This window comes from Scyliorhinus canicula, chromosome 11 (genome assembly GCF_902713615.1).
Source record: "Scyliorhinus canicula chromosome 11, sScyCan1.1, whole genome shotgun sequence".
NCBI lineage: Eukaryota > Metazoa > Chordata > Chondrichthyes > Carcharhiniformes > Scyliorhinidae > Scyliorhinus > Scyliorhinus canicula.
Genome location: NC_052156.1, coordinates 146,172,532 through 146,191,954, shown reverse-complemented (window position 1 = coordinate 146,191,954; position 19,423 = coordinate 146,172,532). Strand labels below are relative to the sequence as shown.

Sequence of the window (19,423 nt, the reverse complement as noted above, 5' to 3'; positions counted from 1 at the left end):
GAGCTCTTCCTTTATTGTACAGCTCAGTGTTCAATCAAGAGTTGTAGGGTTGCAAGGGTGTCTATGCATAGTTCACTGTGTATGTAGAACAAAGTATCATTGAAGAATCTGAAACAGAGACTGCAAGTGGAATTAGGAGGATTGCATTAAACATGTTTCTGCATTGAAGAGAAATGATGCTCTGATGGAGAGATGGGGTTAGAAGATTGGAGTAAAGATTGGTAGGGTCGAGGAATTAAGGGTTAGGGATAAGGCGGAAAGTGGATGTGTGGGGTTGCGGATTATAGGAAGCAGGTGAATAGATATAATCAGGGAACATCAAAACAATGGGTTTATTGGGAAAACTGTTGTTGAGTTTTCAAAAAACATATACACTTTAATTTTATACAACATGCACAGACACAGCCACATTTTATTAATTTATTTTTATTAATTTCTTCTCCACAAGAGTAAAATATAATCATTTTTCCCTTACTATACATTTCTCCCACTCTCTGGAGGAGCCAGTCCTCCTCAACATGTTTATTTTAAGTCCCCAGAATTATTACTTTTCACGCATGATATATTTCAGACCATAACACCCATAATGTGCATCTGTACAGAGCAGCTTAGCTTGTCACCAATCGTTACATTCACAATATTGTAAAGTACCATCAGTTTTGAACATTTCACCATCTCGCCACCCAGGTAGTCCAGCCCCACAAATTGAGGAAAAGTTCAATAACCTGGTCTGGGGCCACATCCTCTGACCTCCACTTAGAAGATCTCTTCTTGCTTGTTATCTTGGCTGACCTGACCCAATATGCCATGAATCTCTACCTCCTTTGGCAAGGCAGTTGAAAAGAAATGGGGCAATGGGGTGGGCGAGAAATAGAAGAAGACAGCAGACAATTCCACTCAATCTCTCTCCCACCATCACCACCCCCCCAAGACCACTTCCACCGTTGAGTGAGTAAGCCTGAATTGAGTTTCATTTTAACACCATGCCACCAGACAGCTGGACAAAGATCCTGCTTCCTCTGAGGATTTCCTTATTAAAGCCTCCAAGACTTGTCCCCAACATCCAATGCAAGATAACAAACTGAGACACATTAATACGGAGAGTTCACTTGTACGTTCGCTCGCCACAGTGAAAGGTCTGGTCATGTGGCCAGGGAAAGTATTGTCGAACCCCATGTTGCATCCAAAGGCTGAGAAGTCACAATCGGGTTGTAGCTGTATACTTAGGCTGCTGCACAATAAATCAGCCTGGAGGTTATCTACAACCAAGGTGTTCAACTCTGAAGGACATGAACTACCCCCGCCCTCCCCCCAGCAACTGTGAACGCCAAGCTCCTAATACAGAAATCTGCCAGGCTTCAAACCATACACACAGGATGAAAAAGAATCAAATGTTTAAATGAATGATTTTTTTTGCAAAGTACATTTTTTTCAATTTAGGGGTATAAGAGTGTGCTGGGGGTTTGAGGCGGCAGTGTTTTTGGTTCTCAGTCCGAGGGAGCCACAATAAGGGGTGCGACGAAATCAGAGTGGTGGATTCCAAAGGTGTACTTCGGGTAGTTTTTATGCATGTTCACCTGGAAAGAAATCACAAAGGATTAAATTGCTAAGTCTGTCCACATGTTATTCAGCAAAGTTCATGCATCTCTTTGACTGAGACAATATTTAAGATACCCTCCACCTAAATGGTGTGGAACTCAGATCAGGGAGGTCTCATGGTCAATCACTGATCTCAAGTGAGGATTATTTGCTCACTATACTGGGCCTGAGCAGGGCCTGGGCTTGGGAGAGGGTCAAATCTGCCATGGTCGCCCCACAGTCCAGATGTGATCTGCTGAACCTGCTGCAAATGTAGCAAGTGTGAGCTATCGCTAAGGACTGTGGTCCCATAGCTTGCAAACACGTGAGGGGAGGTAGAAACTGGGATCTTTTGTGCTCATTTGTCAGAAAGCAGGCACAAAGATGATCAGCACCCAATCTGTGTGGGACTTAGTTCCACTGCTAAATTCAAGGTGTCCATTCTTCCGGCACCCCAGTTGGATGCCAAAAATAGTGTCATGTGAGAGGACCTTTAAGAAATGGGTGTTTAAGAAATGTACCTTTAAGAAATGGGTGTTTATCAGTGATGTCAGAGTGTGGGTGGGGCTGGGCTGTCTCTCAGATTTTTACTTTCGTTTTAGGCTTTTTGCTGCAGGCTGTGTTTTCGTTTCGTTTTCAGAGCTGGATAGCTGCAGTCACAGCCAGAAGGTGTATGAGTCTCTCTCTCTGTAATCTAAAAACTGTAAATCGATTCTTTGGTGATTTAAAACTAATAACTCCTCTCAGTAGTGACTTTAACCTGGTGTGCTTCTGTTTAACGTTTTTTTTAAAGTCTTATGGATGTTAAAAGGAGAGCTTAAGGATTGCTTACTGTTGTATTCTTTGGGGCTGTATTTGAATTGATGGATGCCAAGATGCTCACTGCATGTTTTTAAAAAGGTTAACTTGAATTCATAGAATAAACATTGTTTTGCTTTAAAAAATACTTTTCCATGTCTGCTGTACCACACCTGTAGAGCGGACCGTCTGCTCCCCATACCGCAATCTATTAAAAGTTGTGCGTCAGGGGACTTCCGGTTGTGGTGATGCGGAGCTAAGCCACACGTTCGGTAGCCCTCGCTTTTTTCGGTCTTTTGGGATCTTTTAAGGGCCCGTAGCGGCGCTGGTTGGACTTTTCCCCGTGTGGGAACACTCTCTCTAAGATTCTCCGCCGGTGGATGGCCTGGACTAGGAGTGGAGCGGTCAAAAAATCGGCTTTGGAGCAGAAAAAGGTGCGAGGCAGAAGAAGCAAGATGGCGGCGGGCGGGGAAGCAGCAGCGTGGCAGCATTGGGCGCGAGAGCAGCAGGAGCTGCTTCAGCACTCCTTTAAGGAGCTGAAGGCAGAGATTCTGGAGCTGTTTAAGGCCTCCCTGGACAAGCTCATGGCGACCCAGACGGCTCAGGGTGTGGAGATCCGAGAGCTTCGGCAAAAGGCCTCGGAGGGCGAAGACGAACTACTGGGCCTGGCAGTGTGGGTAAAGTTTATTCCTGTGTATCAGGAGGAGCAGGTAAAGAAGTCACAGTTTAGTGAGATACGGGAGCTAGTCAATCTTTAATGGTAAGAGATGTGGAGCTATGGAGTTTGGAAAGAATATTGCCAGGAAAGGTGGTAATATGTAGGAATTCAGGGTGAGAGGCCTAGTGTTCCATTACATAAGGTAAGGTTGGAAAGTCCAGTGAAGAGTGGTGAAGTGGTAGTAGGAGTAATAGAGAAACTATCTTGTCCAGGAATACAGTTTATCTTGGGTGATGATATAGCTGGATCGCAGGTGGGAGTGATGCCTACTGTGGTTGATAAGCCAGTGGAAAATCAGACAACTGAAGTGTTGAAGGTGAATATTCTGGGATTTTTCCAGATTGTGTAGTAACAAGGTCACAAAGTCACAGGTTAAGACAATAGGAGAAATCAAAGAGTGAAGATGAAGTTGAAGTGCAATTATCAGAAAAGATTTTTGATCAGATGGTTGAAAAAGAACAAGAACAGGTGGAGGATGAGGCGGATATTTTTCGTTCAGGAACATTGGCGGAGTTACAACAGAAAGATGCAGAAATAAAACGGATGTATCACAAAGCATACACGGAAGAGGAATCTGAGTTACCGTAAAAATGATGTCCTGATGAGAAAATGGAGACCTTTACATATGCAGGCGGATAAAAAGTGGGAAAAAGTTCATCAAGTCGTATTGCCAGTAGGGTATAGAAAGGAGGTGTTGTGAGTTGCACTTGAGGTACCAGTTGGAGGTCATTTGGGAATAAGGAAAATTCAAGCTAAAATCCAGAAAATATTTATTGGCCTGGACTACATAAAGATGTAGTTAAATTTTGTCAATCATCTCACATATGTCAAGTGATAGGGAAACCACAAGCAGTGATAAAGCCAGCCCTTAATACCCATTCCAGCATTTGAAGAACCTTTTACAAGTGTCCTGATTGATTGCATAGGACCGCTTCCCTGAACGAAAAGTGGGAATCAATATCTTTTGACGATAATGGATGTGTCTACTAGGTTTCCAGAGGCCGTTCCAGTACGTAATATTACAGCTAAAATGATCGTGGAAGAATTATTTAAATTCTTTACTGGATATGGACTATCCACAGAAATACAATCGGATCAAGGATCAAATTTTACCTCAAGGTTATTCAAAAAAGTTATGGATAGCTTAGGAATAAAATAATTTAAATCAACTGCGTACCATCCAGGATCGCAGGGAGCATTTGAAAGGTGGCATTGGACATTAAAGACAATGTTGAGGGCTTATTGTCAAGATTATCCAGAGGATTGGGATAAAGGAATTCCATTTCTACTGTTTGCAATTAGGGATGCCCCTAATGAGTCAACCAAATTCAGTCCTTTGGAACTAATTTTTCATCATGAGTTAAGAGGACCACTTAAATTGATTAAGGAAAAATTGGTGAGTGAGAAATCGGAAATTACATTATTGGATTACATGTCAAATTTTAGGGAATGATTAAATAGAGCAGGTGAATTGGCTAGGCAACATTTGAAAGTTACCCAAAATGTGATGAAACGGGTAGCGGACAAGAAATCCAAAGTTCGTAGTTTTGCCACTGGAGATAAAGTTTTAGTATTGTTACCAGTGGTAGGTGAACCTTTAAAAGTAAGGTTTTGTGGACCTTATCAGATTGAAAGGAAATTAAGTGAGGTGAATTATGTGGTAAAAACACCAGATAGAAGGAAGACTCACCGAGTGCGTCATGTGAATATGCTTAAAAGGTACTTTGAAAGGGAAGGAGAGAAAAAGGAGGAAGGAGGTTTTAATGATTCTAACTCAAAGTGACAAACCAAATCCAGATGACTGTGAATTTGACATACCTCAAATTAAATTGGAAAACGAGGATGTTCTTAAAAATTTGGATAAATGGTTGAGTAACCTTCCAGAGGAGAAATTAACTGACCTGAAAGAGTTATTGATATTACATGGGCAAGTTTGTAGAGATAAATTGGGAAGTACTAATATGGCTACACATGAGCTAGATGTGGGAAATGCTGTTCCAATCAAACAACATCCATATAGACTTAACCCTTTAAAATTGGCACAGGTTAACAAAGAGATTGAGAGTATGCTTAAAAATGGCATAATTGAAGTGGGTTGCAGCCAATGGAACTCACCCATAGTGATGGTACCTAAACCAGACGGTACCCAATGGTTGTGTGTGGACTATAGAAAGGGTAATGCAGTTACAAGAACGGACTCTTATCCTATCCCACGTTTGGAGGATTGCATTGAGTAAGTGGGACAATCAGCTTTTATTTCCAAACTGGATTTACTTGAAGGTTACTGGCAGGTACCTTTATCCGAAAGGGCAAAGGAGCCTTCAGCTTTTGTGACTCCAGATGGTATATACCAATTCAAAGTTATGCCATTTGGCATGAAAAATGCCCCAGCCACATTTCAACAGTTAACTAACAAAGTTGTTTCAGGATTACCCAATTGTGCGGTATACATCAACGATCTGGTAATTTTCAGCCAGACATGGAAAGAACATTTAAACCATCTGATGGAGTTGTTTGATCGACTTCAGGAGGCGGGTTTGGTGATAAATCTCGCCAAAAGTTAATTTGGAAAAGCTCAAGTCACTTTCCTTGGCCATACAATCGGATAGAGTCGAATGGTCACACGGGATGTGAAACCAACAGTTATTGAGGAGTTTCCGATACCCTCAAGATGAATGGACATAATGCCATTTCTTGGCATGAGTGGATTTGATCGAACATTTGTGAAAAATGTTTGTAGCATGTTTGCTCCACTGATACACTTGATGAAGAAACATCAAAAATTTTAGTGAACAGAGGACTTTGAACAGGCATTTGACTGCCTAAAATCTGTGATAACAATGCTCCTGTGTTGGAGAATTACAAGGGACTCTGGTGATCAGATTGAACTAAAATATCTGACTTTGAAGAGAAATGCCAAGGCGTAGAGAAATGGATGGATCGTGCAGAGACCTTCTTGTTGAAAGAGACTGTCAATCGAGAATATGTTATTATACCTGTGTGTGTGTGTTGTTTTTTGAAACAAAAAAGTATATTTACTGCATGCATTTCTTAAAGGATAGTGAAAAGGTGAAAAACGATCTTGAAGTTGATGGGTTTTTTTTTCTTGGGGGGAGGTGTCATGTGAAAGTACCTTTAAGAAATGGGTGTTTAAGAAATTGGTGTTTATCAGTGATGTCAGAGTGTGGGTGGGGCTGGGCTGTCTGTCAGCTTTTTACTTTAGGGTGTGTTTTAGTTTCATTTTCAGAGCTGGATAGCTGCAGTCACAGCCAGAAGGTGTATGAGTCACTCTCCCTGTAATCAAAAGACTGTAAATTGATCCTTCGGTGATTTAAAACTAATAACTGCGCTCAATAGTGACTTTAACCTTATGTGCTTCTGTTTAAAAGTTTTTTTAAAGTCTTATGGATGTTAAAGGACAGCTTAAGGATTACTTAGTGTTGTATTCTTTGGGGGTTGTATTTGAATTAACGGTTGCTAAGATATTCACTGTATGCTTGAAAAAGGTTAACTCGAGTTCATAGAATAAACATTGTTTTTCTTTAAAAAACACTTTTCCATTTCTGCTGTACCACACCTGTAGAGTGGGCCGTGTGCTCCCCATACCACAATCTATTTAAAGTTGTGGGTCAGGTGAACTCCATGAAACACTTTAGAGTTCTCTAAACCCTGGCCCATAACAATAGCAGCTCAGGTCTTGTCATTGTCCCCCCCGTCTTCTATTGCCCAGCTGCCAAGGAATAAGCCAGGCATTGGAAGAGTCAGTAGGATGTCATTCAGCCCCTTAAAGCTGCTCTGCCATTGAATCACGTCAACGAATCACAGATCTTACAATGTAAAAGGAGGCCATTCGGCCCATCAAGTCTGCACCGGCCCTTGGAAAGAGCACCCTACCCAAGCCCACACCTGCACCCTATCCCCACACCTCCACCCTATCCCCATAACCCCAACTAACCTTTTTGTTTTGGACACTAAGGGGAATTTGGCGTGGCCAATCCACCTAACCTGCACATCTTTGGACTGTGGGAGGAAACCGGAGCACCCGGAGAAAACCCACGCAGACACGGGGAGAACGTGCAGACTCCGCACAAACAGTGACCCAAGCCGGGAATTGAACCTGGAACACTGGAGCTGTGAAGCAACTGTGCTAACAACTGTGCTACGGTGATGCCCAAGGCTGACCTGTACCTCAACACTGACCTGTTTTGGTTTTGTATTCTTTAATACCTTCGCCTAATACCAGTGAAATGCTCGAGGAGGCTTGGCTAGTTCTGTAACCAATTTGACTCCCCTGCTTCCCGCCCTGATTCTCACCCCGATTTAAACTGGTCCCTTTAGTGTCATTCAGAAACCATGATGATGTGATTCCTGAGCCTATACTTTGGCAGCTAATTAACATCCGAGGTTACTACGACAGCCAGTTTCAGTTGATTTTAGAGACAACCAACTGAACTTAACATGACATAAATATTATAAATGAATATAACACAACTTAGGTAATACAAATACAGGTCAGAACATTTTGAGGACAGCCCAAGAATTAGATCAGTCTATTCTCACAGGGCATGCGTGCAGACAGAGGCACCAACTGATCTCTGGGGAAAGTTCAATCTCACTCAGCTGGGAGGATTTGGGATTAATGGATAGATTCTTATTTCGAATTGCAACTTACATCTTCTGCTCTGTAACGACCTGGTCCTGGTTTCAGTGTTGTGTCTCCCGGAATCAGATTGCGTTCGACTATGGTGTATTTAGGTGCTCTGGTTTTGAAGACATCAGTATCTACATGTTTGTATGCACATGGACCTGGGGTCTGCAATTAAAGGTGAAAAGACATGAAGGCAAATCAGACAAAGCGGTCAGCAGATCGCAACCCTGACCTGAGACTGGTGTTAAACTGAAACCAGAGCTTTGATTGGATTCAGCCAGGAGAATCGTCATTCCAATAAGATAGTAGCACTGGTGAGAGAACTCCACAAACAGAAAGGTGACAAAGTGATGAAGTTCAAAGAGCAAAGGTTCCAGTTGGCTCTCAGAATACCAAGCAGAGTAATTTGGTAGTTAACGTTGGTGGGAGGTGTTTTCCAAGCTCCCCCCATGCCAGGAAGGCATTCCCCCACAGTAGGAATCAATGCAGAGGGGGCACAAACATCGATGTAAAGTGACGGCAAGATCTTTCGCTCCCGGCTGCCACGGCGGGCTGCAATTGTCGCCCGAGGCCGGCGTGAGGCTGCTGATGGGATGCAGATGAAGGCCCAACCAGAATAGCAACCCCCCGCCACACCCCCCTACCCAACACCCCCCCCCCCCCACCTCCAACACACCCATTTGTCTATGACGCCAGCGACATATCGTTTAGATCCCCAACAGATCTGGATGAACGTGGCATGTAAATGTTGACACTTACCTTAAGGAGGCCTGGGGCACCTTGCAGAGTTGAGAAGATGGAGGCTTCCATGAACTGGGACACCACATACAGTACTGGGTGGATGGTGTATCAGCAACCACCTGGATCTTCTCCGTGCAGCAGCACCCAGGAGGTGGTTGATCTTGGCGCAACAACTTCTCCCAGGGATCAGATGTTCGAGCTGCAGCTGGAGGGCTGGAGGAGGTTCCGCTAAGTGGTGTGAGTCTGTGCTTAGTGGAGGGATGGCGGGGGAAAGGAATGAAGAGGTGAGGCAGGTGTGCAGGTATGTGGGTTTGTGCAAAGGTATGGATGGGCATGCTACCGAGGGGAAAGGAGTTCCGAGGAGGGGGTCAGTGGAGGAGTCCACTGATAGGTAGGGGCAGATTGTGAAGGTTAAAGAGGACAGTGGGAGCCAGTAGGGTGGAAGAGTGAGTGTACAACAATGACATGTGAAGAGGCACTGAGGTATATTGGAGGGGATGTGGAATGTGAGACTGATTTGCGGGGTTGAAGGACGAGGGGCAATGTCTATTGTTACAGGGATGGTATTTTCAGGAACAAGGGCACTTCTACATTTACCAGGATGGGACAGAAGCTGATGGGAGAGGGGTGAAGGGTCAAAAGTGATACCGGGGTGGGGGGGGGGGGGGGGGGGGGGGGGTGGGGGGGGGGAACCAATGTCTCTGTGGGGGAGGTGGAGGGTGAGGTAACGGGGGAAGGGGAATAGGTGTTAGACTGCATCTCAAATGTTACCACCACCAAGAGTGTTTGGAACTAAGCAGAGGTTCATGGGGTTAAGTTCTCAACATGCAGCTTGGGAGCTGGTCATTGGGGGTGGGGAAGATGCAGGTCATCCCAACCGAAGGGAAACACCAACATTTTGTATTTTACAATGCTGGGATCCTGGGAAAGATGGGACTGTGAACGGCAAAGGCTTAGCGTGCACAGTAGACTTTGTGTACATGATTCACAAGGGCCGTGGTTTTACCTCCCTGCAGATACCTGATTCCAGGCGACATGGGGTGTCCATCAGAAGGAGCTGGAATGGTTAGTGTCTAAAGGTTTAAGGATTATCGTAAATAAACCACATCAGGTGTGATTAAAGTGCAAGAACTACATTTATAAATGTTTCATCTGTGCAACAATGAGTACCTGTGCAGTCACTTGTCAATTCAGATCTTCTTAACTTATCTTTCTCTTACACCTTGTGGTAGTCACCACTGATGTATATATTGTATGTAGAGGATGTTGATATAGATGCTTTACGGTAAGGCCCCTGTACTACAGGTATGAGGGTAGATCCCTGCCTGCTGGCTCCGCCCAATAGGCGGAGTATAAATATGTGTGCTCCCCATACAGCAGCCATTTTGTCAGCTGCTGTAGGAGGCCACACATCTCAGTGTAATAAAGCCTCGATTACATCCTACTCTTGTCTTTGCGTAATTGATAGTGCATCACACCTCTTCTAAGTGCTCTCCCAGCACCTTGAGCAGGAGAGGAGGCAGCCTGTGGACCAGTTGGCCCTGTTGCCTTGGATGAACTTGGGGTGTCCTCTAGAGATCCAAGGCTTAGAGGGCCCCAGCTTCCTTTGGCTGAGCTCCTGTAGTGCAGCTTCCCAGAGCTGTGCCAGAGGACGTGGCTGAAGGGATCACAGGCAGTGATACAGAAGGGCCAAACAACATCAGTGAGTCCTGAGTGGCGGTCCCAAGGTTGTCCAACTACTGTTCCTCCTCCTCCTGTCGCATACCCAAGGCCCCTGCCTGACCCCTTGGGGGAAGGGGCACCTGGAGGAAGGTTGAGATGCTCCGTCCGCCTCTCACGTATATGCTGCAGAAGCTCACCTATGGTTATCACGGTGGAGTGCAGGTCTGTGCTCATCGATGGCAGAATCTGCTGGACCAGGGTCTCCATGGAATCTGCCACCCTCCCCATGGAGACCTCTATACTTGCACAGGTCAGCACCACTCAATCAGTCAACAGGTAAACAGACCCCTCCAGGGTCACCCTGTTGAGGGCCTCCAACACCTCTGCCTGACTTTCCCCTGCTCATGCTGCCTCTCAAGCATAATTTGGAAGCCCAATACCAGACGCCTGTCTTTGGGCACAAACTTTGCAGATGCCTCATCCAAGTGCCAGGGGGCTTGGCTGGCCCTGCCTCTCCTGCTGCAGACATGTACAGTGACCATCAGATGGTGAGACCCTTCCTAAACTAGAACCATTACCCACCAAGGTGGGCTGGTGGAGGGTGCAGGTTATTTCGCCTCTACAGGTGCACTTTCTTCATCAGCAATGTCCACGCTCCCCTCTGGGCTTGTACCAGTGCTGGGCAAGGCTCCCTCAGTTTCGGTCTTGACCTCTTCCGGTGACACCTGTAAGTGAGAGAGGAGAGCGTGTGACTGCATGAGTTGCCTCCAACATGGAGGCACCCTTGACCCAGAGTGTCTAATGCAAGCATAGATCCTTCCTGAATGGATGCCGCAAGCCAAACTCTCCATCTTCGATGGTTCGGTCCCGCTTCACCCCTGCCATCTGGGCTGTCCACGCCTCACAAATCAGTCAGATCTTTTCATTGTGGCTGACCCCTCCCATCTTCTCCCTCTCTCCGTGATTATGGCTTAACTTTGCCAATGCAAAGAGAGAAGGCGGGATTGAGAGCAATTGGGTTTCAGGTATCTTTCTCATGCTTCCAGTCTTACATGTAACCCAGTGGATTGTTTGGTATGTAACTGGTTCACTGCAGGTTGTCCAGAGGGGTTATGGGCCAGCACCCTCCAGAGCAGTGAGCCCATTCAGATAGAAGGACAAGGCTCAGAAAGGCATGTCATTTGTGGTTCTTGCTGCCGGCCTCAACACCGGAGTCATGTCCTAAATCAGCATGGTGGGCAAGTTGCTGTCTGGGCATCTTTTAATATGGCGTCCGGATATGACAGCGGGTAGTCTGCCAACCAGCACGGCCATCATGATAAACATCGGGAACCCCCGGTTGCATAATTAATGAGAACGGGGGGGCGTGCACCACCACAGGATTTAGTCGCAGAAGGGAAAATTCCACCCAGCGACTTTGTCAGGTTTTAGAATTTAGTATTTTCACAGCAGAGGATTGGAGTCTGTTATGGGAGCGCTGGGTGGCTGCTGTCTAGATGTGGAAAATGTTTTGCTCTATGGGTCCAGGCCTGCTCAGACCAAGGCCTCAAAAGATTATTAAATAACAACCTCAAGAGGGCAGCAAAAAGGTACTTTTGTGGAAATAAAGATCAGCCTTGTATTTACATTTTGTGTTCTGGGAATGTGGGTGTTGCTGGCAAGGCTGGTATTTTGTGCCTTTTCCCTGGTTTCCCTCCATGTGATGTCAGACCTTTTTCATGAATCGCTGCAGTCTGGTGATGAATGACCTCTCGCAATGCTGTCCAGGATAGAGTTTTAGGACCTTGACCAAGTAATAAAAGACTGGGATTGAAAGTTAGTCTCAGTAATAGTGACCATGAAACAATCATCGATTGCAGTAAAAGCCCATCTGGTTCACTAATGTCCTTTAGTGGAGGAAATCTGCTCTCCTTAACCTGGTTTGGCCGTCAGGTGACTCCAGACCCACAGTAGTGTGGTTGACTCTCAACGGCTCTCTGAGGGGCGGCACAGTGGTTGTTAGCCGTGCTGCCTCACAGTGCCAGGGGCCTGGGTTCAATTCCGGCCTTGGGCAGCTGTCTGTGTGGAGTTTATATGTTCTTCCCGTGTCTGCATGGGTTTCCTCCAGGTGCTCCAATTTCCTCCCCCAAGCCAAAGATGTATGGGTTAGGTGGATTGGTCATGCTAAATTGCCCCTCAGTGTCCAGGCATGGGCAGGTTAGGTTATGGGGTTACAGGGATAAGGTAGGGTGGACAGAGGAATGGTCATGGGTAGGGTGCTCTTTTGGGGGATTGGTGAGGACTTGATGAGCCGAAAGGCTTCCTTCTGCATTGTAGGAATGGAATGAAATGGCCCAGCAAGCCACTCAGTTCAAGGACAATCAGGGTTATGCAGCTGATGCTGGACCAGCCAAATGCACCCATATCCCAAGAAATAATAATTAAAAATGAGAACAATAATAATCTATATTATTGTCACAAGTAGGCTTACATTAACACTTCAATGAAGTTACTGTGAAAAGCCCCTAGTCGCCACATTCCGGCACCTGTTTGTGTACAAGAGGGAGAATTCAGAATGTTCAATTCACATAACAAGCTCATCTTTCGGGACTTGTGGGAGGAAACCGGAGCACCCGGAGGAAAACCACGCAGACACGGGGAGAACGTGCAGACTCCACACAGACAGTGACCCAAGCCGGGAATCGAACCTGTCACCCTGGCGCTGTGAAGCAACAGTGCTAACCACCGTGCTACCATGCTGCCCTAAGGGAGGTAACTCTTCCTTCGAGCCGGAAATGAAGGAATGACAATTTATTTTTAAGTCAGGATGGTGTATGACATAAAGGGGAACTTGTAAGGTGGTGGTTTCTCATTCACCTGCTGCCTTTCTCCTTCAGGTAGTAGCGATCACAAGTTTGGGGCCTTCTAAATCTCAATCAAACATTCCAATTTAAAAAAAAATTCATTTACAGAATGTAGGCTGGCTTAGCACAGTGGGCCAAGAGAGCTGGCTTGTAATGCAGAATAAGACCAGCAGCGCAGGTTCAATTCCCGTACCAGCCTCGCCGAACAGGCACCGGAATGTGGCGACTATGGGCTTTTCACAGTAGCTTCATTGAAGCCTACTCGCGACAATAAGTTATTATTATTAGGCATCGCTGGTTAACCCAGCATTTATTCCCTAGTTGCCCTTCAGAAGGTGGTGTTGAGTTGCCTTCTTGAATCGCTGCAGTTTCTAAGTTGTAGGTACACCCACAGTGCTGTTAGGGAGGGAGTCCAGGATTTTGACCCAGTGACAGTGAAGGAACAGCGACATATTTCCAAGTCAGGATGGTGAGTGACTTGGAGGGGAACCTCCAGGTGGCGGAGTTCCCAGGTATCTGCTTTTATTGTCCTTCTAGATGGTAGTGGTGGTGGGTTTGGAAGATGCTGCCGAATAACCTTGGTGAGTTAGTGCAGTGCATCTTGTAGATGTTACACATGGTACGTTGGTGGTGGAGGGTTTGAATGTTTGTGGAAGGAGAAGCAATCAAACGGGCTGCTTTGTCCTGGGTGGTGTTGAGCTTCTTGAGTGTTGTTGGAGCTGCGCTCACCCAGGCAAGTGGAGAGTATTCCATTACACCCCTGACTTGTGCCTTGTAGATAGTGGACAGACTTTGGGGGTTCAGGAGGTGAGTTACTCGCCGTAGGATTCCTAGCCTTTGACCTGCTCTGGTAGCCACAGTATTAATGTGGCTAGTTCAGTTCAGTTTCTGATCAATGGTAACCCCCAGGATGTTGATTGTGCAAGATTCAGCGATGGTAATGCCATTGACTGTCAAGAGGCGGTGATCCTCTGTTGTGGGAGATGGTCATTGCTGGACACCTGTGTGGCGCAAATGTAACTTGCTTTACATGAATTAAAAATGCAGTGAATTTTCTGGAGCAAAATGCGACGGCTATTTTAGGCACAATGAAAGACCACAACCAGCAAAGACCAGTTGATCTGTGTTTTGCTGATGTTGTTTGAGGGAGAAATGTTGACCATGACATTGAGAGTGCTTCTTCAAATATTGCTGTGGGTTCATTAACATCCACCTGAGTAGATGGGTCCTTGGCTGTAGCATTTTGTTGGGAGCACAGCATCTCAAATACACTCCATCAGGCCCTGCCCGCCAATCTAGGCTGGAGAAGGGAGCACCCCGACAGCGAAGGTCTCTGGTGTCCTCCTGAGCCAAAAGGAAACCTCGGAAAACCGAGCTCACGTGACCTCTCCTTGCCCTGCCTGCTGTTCCCAGCAGGTTTAGCCTGACGGTGAAGGAGTCAGCAGACAGGCAGGGCTAAGGTTACAATCATAGGTCGGAGCCTGACATGGGCCCAGGCAGACTGAGGGATGGGGTAAGGAGTGGGCAGAGTCCCTCACTCCGTTTGAACTGCTTCCCCGCAGCCTTCCAAACCTTTCATTGTTTCCGTCAGATGGCCTGTTACAATTGAGGCCTGATCCCAAAAAGAAAATATAGGCATTGACCCTGTGTCCCAGGCTTGAATTCACGTACCTTCACAATGTTACTCAGCATGCTACCAAATGCGGTTTTCTGTGAAATAGAGTAGGCAGGTGCTGCTCTCAGGGTTGGGATTTTCGGTCCATTCACTGGCACATCTTTGTATCGGGCAGGCCCTGTAGGGGGCAGAAAAGGAAACAGAGATCAGCTGAGCCATTCACGAGGCCCACAGTGCCCATGCTGGGTCAGGTCAGGCGCCTGGATTTCAGGCAATAACCAGCAGGAGCTGAACTGATGCCGAACCAGAGGCTGAGCCCCACGAGTTCCTCTCAGAGATGAAATGTGACTGCGCGCCAAGCCACTCATCCATCACACCCACTGCTGGCTTTTTGAAAGAGTTCTTCAAATAGTCGCAGAGCGACTCCTGTTTCCCCACAACCCTCTAAACCTTTCCTGTTCCTCTGTTTATCCAATTCGTTTTTGGAAGCTATTATTGAAACAATTTCCATCACACTTTCAGGCAATGCGTTCCGGATCTTGCGCGGCACGGTGGCATAGTGGTTAGCATTGTTGCCTCACAGCTCCAGGGGCCCGGCTTCAATTCCGGCCTCAGGTGCCTGTCAGTGTGAAGTTTGCACTTCCTTCCTGTGGCTGGGTGGGTTTCCTCCAGATGCTCCGGTTTTCTCCCACAGTCCAAAGATGTGCAAGTTAGGTGGATTAGCCATGCTAAATTGCCCCTTAGTGTCACAAAAAGTTGGGGGGGGGGATTACGAGGACAAGGCGCAGAGTCAATGGGCCGAATGGCCTCTTTCTGCACTGTATGATCTTAATAACTTGCCAAATTAAAAAAAAAACATTATCCTCTGTTCTTTTGCCAGTTACGTTCAATCTTCACTCTTTTGGTTAAGGACCCTTCAGCCATAGTTTTCGTTACTCCAACAGGAGACTACATGATTTGGAACTTGCAAAATAAAATCTACCCTATAATCTTCTCTGCTCGCGAACAGTTACGCTCTTCCTCACCAAGTTTCACCGCAGATTTGCAGCAGCAAGTCTCCTCACCAGGAAACCTTTCTAATATGACAGTGACTGAAATTGTTTCGAGCAGCCAAACCTCTCCCTGAAAGTGGAGCTGCAGTGGGGACGTTGCTGCAAAGGGAGTGAGATTCCCCATCTTTAAACTAGGCTGTGCCATTTGAGAGTTGAGCTCGGAACACACACACGTGTGAGAGTTTGATTGGCACAGAGATCTGCCGGAGGCGGAGCAGATCAGGCACTGGGGAGGATGGTGAGTAGATTTGGGCGGGCAAGGAGTGCAGATAGGGCAAATGCCAAATGCGCCTGATGTCGGGAGGGTGAAATAACCTCCCGACATAACCCATCTGCTGCCGCCCCCCCCCCCCCCCCCCCCCCCACCACCACCACCACCAAAATGAATCAGATGCAGCAGTTAGTCAACGAGGGGGGAAATAGGGGCACCTCAGCAAGAGGGCAAGTCATGGGGTGGAGTACAAGGAGGGGAGGGTGATAGGATGTGCAGGAGAGACCTACATTTTCGAACTGGTGCCTGGAGGACAACCCTTCATCTCCTCCGTCAAAAATACGTTTTAGGCATCCTTTGGTCCCAGACTTGGGCTGTACTTGAACCAGATTTACCCCTTGGATTGCTGCTCAAATGACAGTAAGGCTGAAGGGGAAGGTGGTGAGTGACATTCACCGAGGAAAAAAGTGTGAGTGACAAAGACTGAGGGAGTGATAGAGACTGAGGGAGTGACGGGGGCTGAGGGAGTGACAAGGACTGAGGGAGTGATAGGGACTGAGGGAGTAAGAGTCAGTGACAGAGAGTAAGGGTGAGTGACAGGGATGGAGGGAGTGATGGAGACTGAGTGACAGGGATGGAGGGAGTGAGGGTGAGTGGGGGCAGCACGGTAGCATTGTGGATAGCACAATTGCTTCACAGCTCCAGGGTCCCAGGTTGATTCCGGCTTGGGTCACTGTCTGTGCGGAGTCTGCACGTTTTCCCTGTGTCTGCGTGGCTTTCCTCCGGGTGCTCCAGTTTCCTCCCACAGTCCAAAGATGTGCAGGTTAGGTGGATTGGCCATGATAAATTGCCCTTAGTGTTGGGTGGTGTTACTGAGTTATGGGGATAGGGTGGAGGTGTTAACCTTGGGTAGGGTGCTCTTTCCAAGAGCCGGTGCAGACTCGATGGGCCGAATGGCCTCCTTCTGCACTGTAAATTCTATGAGTGACAGGGACGGAGGGAGTGATGAGGACTGAGGGTGAGTGACAGGAACGGAGGGAGTGACAGGGACTGAGGGAGTGATGGTGAGTGAGGGTGAGTAAACATTAAGATATTGTTCACCTTTTAAAATTAATACTTTTAAATCTTCATTCGGCTGGACTTTGGGGGATTGTCAAGAACTATTTCAGCAAAATTGGCTGGAATAGTTTAGATGGTGAGGGCTGGCTGCCAGCTGTGTGCAGAGTCGGTTGGGAACACTTCCCACTTCCACCTCACTCTGATCTGACTTCCCCGGAGTCAATGTCCGCCCAGTGAGTGTTGATTGCCCGCTGTCGGCACTTCCACCCCTCAATTGGGAGGGTATCCCGCCTGGTGGAGTTGCCAATCAATCAGATCGTCCAGCAGCTTTCCAGTCCCGGTGAAAGGGGAAGTACACCAAGCTGCCTGGGCATATGTGCCGGGGCTGGAGGACCGGGATGTCAGGAGTAGGGAAAGCCTGGTGGGGTGTGAAGGTACGTCTGGAGGGAGGACCTGAAGAGGAAGGTGCCCCATTACCGAAGGGGCTTCTGATGGACGTGCCCCCCTTCCTGCCCAAGGTTTAACTTCGATTCGGTCCGGCCTCCCACCCCAGCCCCCCTCGTTCAATGTTCCTGCCAGCCAACAAATTAAGGTTGGGCGGGAAACAGCCCTTGAGTAGCCTTTAATTCGCCACTTACAGGACTTAAATGGGGAAAGTGTGGGCTTGACGCCAGTGTAAAATCATGTGGTGAGGGCAGCTAGGAACCCAGAGGGAATCCCAAACCTTCAATTCCATAAAATCCCTACAGAGCAGAAGGAGGCCATTTGACCCATCGAGTCTGCACTGACCCTCTTCACGCTCCGTCCCCACTTAAATACCCGTTGTTGGGTGTGGGTAACATTCAGGCCATTGCATTCAACCTCAGAGCCAATCAGATATTTGGAATTGGGCTTTATATTATTGGTAGCAGTCAATACAGAGAGCATAAATCTAACAGGTCAATAATTTGTGTTGAATATTAAGGATCTGGGACAAGCTCTGAGCACCATTTACTGTACCTGGGCCTTCATTCATTTTGAACCCGACTGTTCTCAGTGCGATGGAATAGGCCGGCACATTGTGATGAACTAATCGATCTGCCTCGTGTATCTTGTAATTCGCTGTTTGGATCAAAAGTGAAAGGTCCATTAACAATTGGTGCTTCTTATTCACATGTAACTTAAACAGCAAGGGAGACATGAAATGGTGAAGGGGAGCAAGGGTCCTTGAAGGGGATAGTAAAACCTCTGCACAGACCTGCAACCTTCGCTGACCTAAGAATGGATCTGTTCAAGGCTGTGTCTTCACTGGAAGCGTTAGCACAGGTTGACCAGAGTGAGTTCCACACCATGGCCCTGCTGGGTCGGAGGGGCTTATCTGAAATATGCATAGATCAAACAACCCCTGGTGGATTCTAAGGCAGGGCAAGCTGAAAATTGAATAGATGGGATTCCTTCCCCACCGATCTCACCTGCCCCGACCCAGACACATTTTTATGCTTGGGAAATCAGAGCCTTGGGCGGGAAACCTGCTCTTTTACCGATTGAGACACTCAAATGGCTATTAATTTAAACCCAGCCTCAAAATTTTGGCGCAAGTAGTGTGGGAAACAGAAAAAGTAACTTTTTTTACATTTCAGGTGTGAAAGGTGGGGGATTGGGGGGATGCGGCCTCAATCTGAAGGCCACTTCAGATTTGGGGCGCTCTCTCCTCTGGTGCCGTGGAGCTCTGGCCCTCCTTCAACCCCCCCTGGCATCTCCCTCCCACAATCCAGCACCAGGAGTGAGTGTAATGTAACCAGCCCAGGGACCACATCTTCAGTGCCCTGATAGTCAATATTGATACAGCACAGCAAGCAAAAAAAGAGGCTCAGCAAAGATAAATACAGAGGCGGACAGGACAACAGCAGCTCGATTCAATCATTTGACATAATCAGAGGCCTCAATAAGCCGAGCCAGAGGACAAGGGAGGAACAGGAAAGAGCTATGAAAACATGATAAAATGGTGCACTCCTTCCCATGCAGCGATTGCTCACAATTACCACAAGAGTTCAGAATACATTTTCCCCGGCATGTTCGGGTACGCATCAATATATATCTTCCTCAAATCCAGCAATGCCAGAGGCACCAGTGACACAACGCAAACTCCTCTTCTCAGATACCAGGCCTGACCGCACCCCATTGCAGGAACCAATCACAAATTCTTTATATGTCGTGCAAAATCTCTCCTCTGCAGATACTGCTGCATAGCTCTCGATCTCCTTCAACCAGCAGAAGATTGAAAGGCCTCCTCCCAAAGACCAAACAATAACACACCATTCAAAGGCTGACTTTATTTGTGACTTCTCTTCTCTGTGCCTGGAGCATTTCCTGTTCCTGTTCTTTATTTCTGGTCCCCAAACCTACCCAAGTGCCAAACCAACCCATTGCGAAGAATGTTATCACAGTGATGCACAATCAATTGAACAAAGACTAGAGTTGGATACAACTGAGGCTTTATTGCTCTAAGGTGTGTGGCC

General features: G+C 47.0%; 1 protein-coding gene across 1 annotated transcript in view; it reads right to left on the bottom strand.

The window, feature by feature from the left end:
- Nucleotides 1–1,377: 1,377 nt before the first annotated feature.
- The window catches only part of odf3b (outer dense fiber of sperm tails 3B), a 56,235-nt gene continuing 38,189 nt past the window's right edge, over nucleotides 1,378–19,423 (bottom strand). Inside the window, exons 4-7 of the mRNA XM_038811677.1 lie at nucleotides 17,925–18,026; nucleotides 14,660–14,781; nucleotides 7,767–7,907; nucleotides 1,378–1,577 (exon numbers count right to left, since the gene is read on the bottom strand). Of these exons, the coding sequence (XP_038667605.1) occupies nucleotides 1,488–1,577; nucleotides 7,767–7,907; nucleotides 14,660–14,781; nucleotides 17,925–18,026 (455 nt within the window). The 3' untranslated portion in view covers nucleotides 1,378–1,487. The remainder of the gene's footprint in view (nucleotides 1,578–7,766; nucleotides 7,908–14,659; nucleotides 14,782–17,924; nucleotides 18,027–19,423) is intronic.